This window comes from Nansenia antarctica, assembly GCF_963989245.1.
Source record: "Nansenia antarctica genome assembly, chromosome: 1".
Classification (NCBI taxonomy): domain Eukaryota; kingdom Metazoa; phylum Chordata; class Actinopteri; order Argentiniformes; family Microstomatidae; genus Nansenia; species Nansenia antarctica.
In genome coordinates, this window is record NC_137674.1 from 49,003,443 (window position 1) to 49,013,329 (window position 9,887).

The 9,887-nt window shown below is 46.5% G+C and overlaps 1 protein-coding gene across 1 annotated transcript in view; it reads left to right on the top strand.

Moving 5' to 3' along the window:
• The window catches only part of cdin1 (CDAN1 interacting nuclease 1), a gene marked incomplete at its 3' end in the record, with an annotated part of 75,777 nt that overhangs the window by 10,695 nt on the left and 55,195 nt on the right, over positions 1 to 9,887 (top strand). The window contains 5 exon segments of the mRNA XM_080531070.1: positions 1,460 to 1,505; positions 2,836 to 2,900; positions 3,728 to 3,753; positions 3,756 to 3,787; positions 8,133 to 8,214. Coding sequence (XP_080387196.1) covers positions 1,460 to 1,505; positions 2,836 to 2,900; positions 3,728 to 3,753; positions 3,756 to 3,787; positions 8,133 to 8,214 — 251 coding nt within the window.

Here is a 9,887-nt window from a genome sequence, read left to right on the forward strand (position 1 = left end):
TGTCACACGGTCATTTCATGGTCTGCAGTGATTGATGGGTGAGGCCTATATGGACTCAATATTTCAATGCTGATAGGAAGCCAGGGCTTCTAGTCAGTATTTACATACCATTCTCAGGTGACTTGTAAAGAAAAGTCCATTAAATTTAACAATCAAATGTACTGAGAGCAGTATATGGAGACACAAAACCACTGGAGACCATTGTGGCTGTAGCTGTCTCTCTCTGTGTGTGGGTGTGTAGTTTGTGTGTGTGTGTGTCTCGACGTGTTTGGGGGATGTTTGTACCATCCAATTAGAAGCAAATCTGTCACTGCTTTAAATATTTCTGGATTCTCAGGGAGTTTCAGGGGGTGGGGGAGGAGAGGGAGTTTCAGGGGGTGGGGGAGGAGAGGGGCATCGGAGGGACTGTGAATCCCTGTCTGCACGTTGCCTGTTTTCCAGGTCTCCCCCACCGCCAGGTGTTTGACATTGACTGGAGCTGGAGATGAATGTAGCTTATGGCAACCCATGGAATTGACCGACTCCTGGGAGTCCCAGCTTCCTGCAGTGAAAGTTTCCATTTTCAAAGCCCATCAGTTGCAGTGGGAATGTTCCAGAATGTCCCATATGGCAGCATTGACAGTGAGACAGGCAAACTTTCTCCTACCCCCCCCCCCCCTCAAACACCCCCCACTATCTTCCTCCACACACACACACAAACACTCATACTGATACACATTAACTCACGGTCACACACACTCACGCACACTCACGCACACACGCACACACACACACACACACACACACACACACACACACACACACACACACACACACGCATACACACACACACACACACACACAGACCCCCCCCGCTTTCCAATGAGACATCTCCCAAAAGAATGCTCCCTCATTGCTAACAAACTGTATTTCAATATGTAGCCACTGAGCACTGCTTTCCCCCTACCGCTGATGGAATTGAACCCTATCAATTATTAACACGGATTTGCTTTGTTTCTCCCGCATGCCTTTCCCTTTCAGCTCGGTTACGAGGTAGCAAACCTGCTTGTGGGGTTTTACGACACCAGCGAGGGACACTCTCAAAATAACAACAACCACGACAACGACAATAGACTAAGACACGCGCACGTGGGGAGGCGGGAGTGTTTTGAAGAGCATAGAACAGATAGAAGAAGAAAAAACACCCAAATAAATCCCCAGCTATATATTTCTCTCGTTCCATACCACACACACCAATCTACTCCCCTCCCCTCCCACCCTAGCCGGATCGTCGCAGCAGCAGCAGGAGGAACCCTTTGTCGGAGGTGTTCATCTGGAACAACTTTGCCACACTTGTTTTCATGTTCTTTTAGATTACAGGGCAGGCGGGCCCCGGCTTTGAAGCTCCCCCCTCTTTTCCCTTTTGTCTCTGTGCAATGCACTCTGGTAATTAACTTTGTCCTTCTGTTATTTGTTCCAGTCACTCGCAGTCCACTCTTCTGAGCATCTTCTCCCTGGAGTACCAGGTTAGAAGTTTTCTTCCTTTGTGAGCCCTGACAGGTGCCTAATTGAATGATGAATGTCCCTTTATTTCTTTGTAATTGAACTGCCAGCTCTCTGATTGGCTCGGAGGATACCCCGGCGGCCCCCCCCTCTCCCCCTGCCCCCCCTCCCCCCCCCCCCCACCTTCCTCCCTCTCTCCCCTCTTCTTCCACGTCGAGAGAGGGCCCTTTCCCTCGGAGTCTCAGTGGATGTCTGCCAATGTCTGGCCATCCATCTGTCTAATAACATCTAGGCCCCTGCTTATTTGGCGGACCTGTAATAAATTATGCTAAACCATTATTATTCTGACAATAATAATTTCCCCGCGCAGTGCGGCTGCGTGTGCTAAATGTTTGCTGACTCGCACTGTCACTGCCGCTTTCCACGGCTGACAGCGGATGATGATTAATGGCCACCGCCGCCAGTGGCAGAAGGCAGCACAGGCACAAAATGGAGTCATTTATCATCCCTGTGACAGGTGTCACTCACGCCGCGCGTCTCGCGGGGGGGGGGGGAGATTTTTTTTTGTGTAGTTTTTAAATAAGTAGTTTTTTTTTTTTTAAACCAATGCTCTTTCTCTATATCTATCGCCTCGGTTACGAGCTGTGCAATTGAATCGCATGGAAATAACGTTGCAGGTATGGTGGGTTTTTCTATACGGAATAAGGTTGCTGTTTGAGGGGGGAATTAATCCAAGGTTGGGTTTTTTTGAGGGGGGGGGGGGGGGGGGGGGAGGGGTGAAGGAGGTTGCCTTGACTCGATGCGGTGACCCCGGGCAAACGTATTGAGATTCAATTACTATGACCCCCTCTCTCACGCCTGTTCATTTACAATAGGTGGAGCACCCAAGGCAGAGCGACTATCCGCATCTCATTCAGAAGGGAAAGAAAAGCTTTATGTTTTAGTCTTTGTAGTGGTTTATAATCATATGGGGCTTTAGCATATGAATATCAGCCGAAGCATGTGTATCATTTCTGTATTATTGTGACCATGAACAGGGTTCTCCCCCAGTAAGGTGGCGCTTGATTGCGAAGATATTAAATACCGACTTGTTATTTATTAATGTCGAAAAGCTCTAAAAATACTGCTTAACGCGTGGAAATAACCGGGGGAACATACTAGCGTGTTCGCTTCCTCTCGACTACTTGATCATTACTAAATATCAGTTTAATTTGCTCTGAGAAGTCTACGCAGTGCCAAGTGGACAAGGTGATACAGCCCCGCCTTCTGGAACTCCTTGGGGAGAACCCTGATGAATTCAAATGAAAACAACAGAATAATGTGAAGTAACAGAGTTTGCTTTTTTTGTCGTAGAAAAGAACCAAAAGAACGATTTCGAGGCATCATGCCGTGGACGCCGTCGAGAGTTATTACCAAAGGTACGGGCTCTGCCATATCTCTCTTTCTTTCTTTCTCTCTCTTTCTTTCTCTGTGTGTGAGGAAGGGAATCGCTCATGTCGTGCGATAGGAAGTGGCCAGGGCTGAGAGTAGGTGGGCCTCCATGACAGATATAATCTCCTCCAAACAAATCACCACCTTCAGGATTCCTTCCAGACCTCCATGTGCACCTGCTAAGCCTGCCCAATCACACAGCTTTTGCTTTTCCTCCTCAAACGAAAACAAAACAAACAAAAAAAACAGCAAGAAACTAAACAGCAATTGGACATTTGCCTTACACAGGCTTATGATGGGCTGATTACCCCTAATTCACTTTGAACGGATAAATAAGGGAAAAAAAGAAAAGGGAAAAACTGGCTATGGGGGACAAAAAGCTTCTTTGCATATCACAATTAGCCTTTATCTAGCTTATTAAGCCATTGTTCTGTGGAAACGAGGCTGGGTAATGCACCTCTAATCCACTTATATAACAGCAACCCTGTGAGAGGATCTGGGAAGATCTGAGGCAGCTTTGGTGGTTCTCGTTGGCGAGGGAAAACAGGCTTTTTGGGCGGGGGGACGGGGTGGGTTAGCTAACTGACTATCATGCTTGTCTGTTTTAAAGGAAATCTGAAGCTTCTAAGCAATGCCGTTTTAACCACACCGAGCCTGCCATATGCTACCGAGGGCAAAGTCATCGGGGACGTTAACATGTCTTGGCTGGCCTGGCCGTGTCCCCTCTCCCCTTCTGTCTGCTTTTGTGGCTAGTTTTTTTTTTCTTCTTTTTTTTTTTTTTTAACCTCTGCCGTTGTTCTTTGTTATAATGAAGGTACCTGAGCGAAGCCAAGACACGTCCGACTGCCCTGTCTTACTGGAGCTGGCCAATGAGGTAATGGTGTAAACTCTTTCTCTCTCTTTCTCTTTCTTCAACCCCCCCCCCCCCCCCCTTTCCTCCCATCACACTTGTCCTACTATTTATTTTCCATTTGAGGTGGGCCAAGCAAGGCTGTAGCACATTTTGGTACAAACATAATTATACCTTGAACAGAACCTGCGTTTCAAAGACTTGTTGGGCGTTGAAGATTTTCTCCCCTCTGTCTGTTAGTAATTATGAAAATTGGACAAATGGTCCGGTCCATTAACCAATTATTTAATGTAATTAGTCCTTATTCCCTTTAAGCAGATGTGAAAATACTTTCAGTGTTGTATTATGTCATCTTTGTAATTTCAACCTGACACAGTTGGTTGAAACTGCTGACAGGTGAAGCGGGTCAAAGGTCAACCCCTCGGTTTATCACTGTTAGTAAGATCAATGGCTCAGTCACGAAAACGTAACATGCACTCTACACATACACTATGTTATTGTATAATTCACATTATATAATGTCATCGCCAATGTACCTCAGGAAATAAATAAAAAAAGTACCTGTCAGGTTGAAAGTGAGGCTGTAGATTGGGTTCTAGGACCAGTGAAGACTATGAGAAATTGATTGTGTGTGTGTGTGTGTGTGTCTGCGAGTGTGGGTGTTTGTATTAAAAATGGCTCGGTGCTGTGGGCATTAAGTGTTAGCCCTGGCCAAGCTGCTACATATCACATTAATAAGAATGAATGTGCTCCCCTGGCTGCTCTGGCCACTGTCTCCTGTGCATTGCAGCCAGTCAGCAAATGAACAATTAACATTGGGCTCCTCTCAAGGTGTAATGGGTAGTGAGAAGGGGCAGGGCCATAAGATGTGTGCCACGCATTAGAGGTAGAAACTCTCACACCCACCATTTTCTCGCTTCCACCGAGCCAGTGGAGCGAAGGGAATCATTTCAACACAAAGCATCAAATTAGATGTTTACTCAGATGATGGTAAAGATGAGCTTTTAATATGCCTTCTGACGAGGTTGCACTCTCTGCTCATGGCTCGGGTTTTAGCCATAGGGTGTCTCATGCAATGTAAACATGAAATGTAGCTGCCATTATCATCACCACCAAGATCTACATTAAAGCTGTTTGTTATTGTGTTGTACCGTAACAATATTTAGAGAGCTAGAGATATAACATTTTTTGGGCAGGGGAATATAAACATAAATGGGGTTATTTTGGCCTCACTACAATACATCTTCTTCTACTTCTGCTGTCACAGTTTTTGCACCTCTTGAAAAGGTCCACGTGTACCCTCTTATTAAAGCATTTGAACAGCAATCAAACATTTTTTTTATTGCTGCCCTCAGACCAAGCAGTGATATCCCTTGCTCTCTTTTTCTCAAATCTAAAAATCTGAATAGTTGTCATGCCTCACTGGCACCTCAAAGCTAACTGTCATTATTCATTCGCCATTTAATTGACATATGATTTTTTTTTTCCTTCAAAGGATTAAACTGAGCTTCGAGATAACTGTCTATGAACCATTTAACTGTCATTTTAATACGCTACTTAACATTTAAACCAAGCACTCATGGTCTTCCAGACAGCTAATTGATGTAGTCTCAGTCCTTTATGAGACAATATATCTCCAACTGGGAAAAAGGATTAACATTGATGAGAACGAGTCCCTTAGTTCCCTCTCTGGAATCTTCTACTATGCATATACGTAATTTCTTTTCTTTTTTTTTACCTTTTATGATGCCTTCTTGCGGAGGTCAGTGAAACACATGCGTGGGGGCCAAAGGTATTTAGACTGTCTGTGTCACCAGTTTAGCTCGGCAGGCTAATAAAACCTGGAGACTGGAGTTTTGGCCGCACAACGGTAATTATTTTCAGCAGGCGTCCAAGGGCCTGTGAATCTCAGTCACATGTTAAACTCATGAAGTGCCGCGATCTGATTTGAGAAGAGAGATGGACCCATGATTAATATCAAAATTAGGGAGATGCAAGTACCTGAACTAATCAGGTGGTCCTTATTCAGGCTGGGCCAGCGTCGATAATGTCGCCATTTTTCATGTGTCAGCTCTGATGTGGGTTAGTGGGGACGCCATGCTCTCTCATTATCCAGGGTTTTTAAAATCTGAATGGAAGAGATGGAATGAGTCGAGGGAGGAGGGGGGGGGGGGGGGGGGGGGGGCTAGAGAGAGGAGGAGAAAGAAAGAAAGGAATAAGGAGAGAGAGAAAGAGAGAGAGGCCTGCAGGCTATACAGAATAGGATGCTCTTTAAGAGAGAACCCCGGCTAATGAAGATGAAAGCCGTCTCTTCACCCTCTGTAATAATTATAGACATGTTTGGTCTTTTTGTTGGCTGCCTTCTGTATGCAGAATTACGGAGATGTTAACAAATACTACCTCTGGTGAAATAACTCTCTGTGCAGAGTGCTATCTGCTCCCAGCACAACCAGGAAGCTTCACAGAGGAGACAGCACACAACAATACCATCTCACTACAAGCTGAGGGCAAATTCACTTTCGGACCCCAATTATGCTAACAAGAGAAATATGTTCCCCGGCTGCGAAAACACTCGGTTTCATAATGAAGCAGCTAAAAATGGACCACATTCTGGTTCTGCAGGGGCCGTTTCTTCGTATTGGTAGACGGCACTGGGGTTTTAATGGCTACTGTAATTGCTAGGCAATTCCTAATTTCAGGCGTTCCCCTATTAGCATACTGAGTCACATTGTATTAAGACCAAAAGTCCAAATGTATGCATGCTTTTAAATGGTTTCTCTTATTCATTGTGTACCTTTAGAGAACTACTAGAACAACGTGTGTACATCTCTTTTTACCTCCGTATACGTTCAGTTACTTGCCCGGAGCAAGTAAAACATTCGTGGAGTGAAGATATTATCAAAGCGTACGGGTGATCGACAGGCGCGTACGCTTTGATAATATCTTCACTCCACGATCAACTAGTCTAGTCTCGTGCCTGCGCCGTCTGTTGTTCTTCCTGCACACAGGTAAAAATATCCGGGATCTAGCAGCGTCGTCGGGCTTGCGCAAACAAACCCGGCGAATGTTTTACTTGCTCCGGGCAACCCTGACATTGTTCATGGAATGCTGTGTTTTCTTCTCTAACGGTTCTTCTCCATTAGAGATGATCAGAAGGTTGACCTATCCTTACCTCTGTCTGTGCCACTGCCAGAACCATATGCTGTAGAACAGTGTGAGTTGAATGCGGGTGCTCAGAGGTGGGTTAACTGTAGGTGCTGCAGTGCAGCTTGTAGTCAGGTCCCCGGTTCGTACGGCACGGCAATCAGACTCCAGATCGGTCGTCGGTGTTCTTCTACCTGTCAGAGGTCCTCTTTGATCTCCAACTCAGCTCCTGCACTCCTCACAGTGGCTTCAAAGCCTGGCTTCAGCCGTGGGGCCTCCTCCCCTCCACCTCCTCCACCGCCTGGGATTGTTGGGCCTTGTAGTTCTTCCAGTCCCTCTGGTGCGTCCTATCCTGTGTTTTTCGTAGTCGTCTTCACATGATTAATGCTCCACGTCCCTAGGTTGGGCTTGTTATTGTGCTCTTCATATCAGATGAGAGACTCGCACCTTCCATGTGTGTCTCGACAGAGGTGAAGGCTTTTTAAACCCGGTGGTTAGGCGATAATAAGACCCTTTCTTGTTTCCAGAAGAGAAAATTCGGGAGTCAAAGGCAAATTGGGGAAGAGAAGGAAAAAAAACACAAATTAAAAAGAGGCCTGTTAAAACGTTGGGTCAAGGCTTTCTCGAAGAAGACAATATAATTTTGGTCCATTAGAAAGGTTATTATCTGTGTGATGTCAGCCTGAGGTGGAACGGCCGTGTGTTATTCTAGTAGAGTCCGTTCTCACACGTCCAGGTGTGTGTGTGTGTGTGTGTGTGTGTGTGTGTGTGTGTGTGTGTGTGTGTGTGTGTGTGAAAGACAGGAAATCCACACAGCTTTGATACCTGCTATAGCTCTATATGTGGTCTAGTGTACTTCTACTATAGTGTGTATGTGGTCTAGTGTACTTCTACTATAGTGAGTATGTGGTCTAGTGTACTTCTACTATAGTGTGTATGTGGTCTAGTGTACTTCTACTATAGTGTGTATGTGGTCTAGTGTACTTCTACTATAGTGTGTATGTTGCTTAGGATTCAAAGGTTCTCGGTTGCGAAAAATGGCTTAAAAATCAGCGAGAAACGAGCCACGGCGATTCGGCGGTGGCTAGGTCCAGGCCCGTAAACTCTGACGCCGATCGCCCCAAACCCCCCCCCACCCCGATGTAATGTTACTGTAACAGAACCTCTATCCACAGAGCCCCCTCTTATTGAATTACTGTATTGTGTCATTGGATTGTACACACAGGTGGACCTCTCCCCCGCGCTCATGGCCCGTGTCATCCTGGACCGGTTCCTTCAAGACCAGCAGGGAGGAGGAGGAGGAGTGTGTAAGTGCAGGCCTTTTTTCTCTCCTTTTCACTTTATTTTTTTTCCTTCTTCTCGTTTTTTTTTTTCTTTCTTTCTTTCTCGGAGCGTTAATTCTCCTCCCAGAGCCGCACTGCTGCTGTTCAGCCCACACAGTATTAATGAGAGACAGGCCACTGGCAGTACTACCTGGGGCAGATTACTGACAATTAACCACTGGGCGGACCACCCACCACTTAACTGCTGTTTAGATCAATGCTAGTTCATTTCATCAGTGGTATTTATAACCCCTTCCCTCCCTGCTTCCCTCCCTCCCTCCCTCTCTCTTCCCTTCGACCCCCCTACCCTCTCGTCCTCCATCCCAATTGGCCTCCACTAAGGAAACGGAGTTGAAGGGAAAGCGTGGCAGAAAAAGCAAACGCTTTTCGAAAGTCACGCTGACGGACACACAGTGAAAGAGCCGAAAGAGCGAAAGATCCAGACGCAAATATTTTTTCTTCACATATTCACCGAAAAAAAACAGCCCAAAAATAGAGATGGAAAACACAAGTCTCGTTCAGCGCTTTTGCGGGTTTGTCTGTTTTCTTTCACGCTCGGCTTGACTTTTACTACTCCAGTCGTGAAAGTTTGTGGTAATTGTTGTTTCAATACCGTTCCGTTTAATGGGATTAAACGACAACCGAAAAAAAGGAGTCGTTATTTGTCTGTTCTTGTTTTTTTGTTTTTGTTACCTTTTGGATTCACGTCATCGCCGTGTAATTCTGTGATCCATTTCCTTGTCTGATGTGTTCAGATGGGTGTTACATTTCCACTCCCTTTTTCTTATTGACTGACTGACTCTCTTTCTCTCTCTCACCCCCCCCCCCCTCCCTCTCTATCTATCCACCTCCCTCCCGCCCCCGTCGTTCTCCCAAAGACACTCACCCACGTCTCACATTCTCACACGCACAAAAGACCCCGTATCATTTCAGTAAAGGACGCGGGCGGCGCTCTGGAAAGCGTGCGTGGCATCGTGCGTTCGGCGGGCACGCTGGGTAAGGTGCTTTACGACTGAGGCACGCTGTGTCATAACGCCGCGCCGTTCGGTTTAATCAAGAGAGAGATTAAAGTGGATGTGTGTTATTTTCAACTCGGCCACTGCACAGCCATTTGTCAAAGTCAGCCGTGTGATTGCTTTGGACCCTCAGTTATCCACAGCCTGTCATAATAGCAGTCCCAGCAGCATCTACAACACCACTGTCTCCTAGGAGAAGTATGGGCTATTCTCTCTCTCTCTCTCTCTCTCTCTCTCTCTCTCTCTCCCTCTCTCTCCCCCCCTCTCTCCCTCAGTGTGACGGTGCTGCTGGGGGAGATGACTGCACCCACACCGAACACATAGCAGGGGCCACAGCTCCACGATATGGCGATTAGCCGCGCGAATGCTACGCCTGGAGCGGGGCGCGATCGCACGTCAAGTTGAAAGCCAGTCGGTTGGCGAGGACGACGAGGTCCGTGTAATTCATGGTAAACACAAGACCTTGTTTTAATCGACGTGTTATGTACGCGGTATGCCCTGGCAGGTATCCAAACAGATACCGGTTCCTCATTCCTGTTCCGTGCATTTACAATGAGACCGTCCTCCGATTTCGACCTCCACCAGCCTCCCCCTGGTGTATATTGTCTATCTATACCAGCGCACACAAGGCAGGCTGTCGTA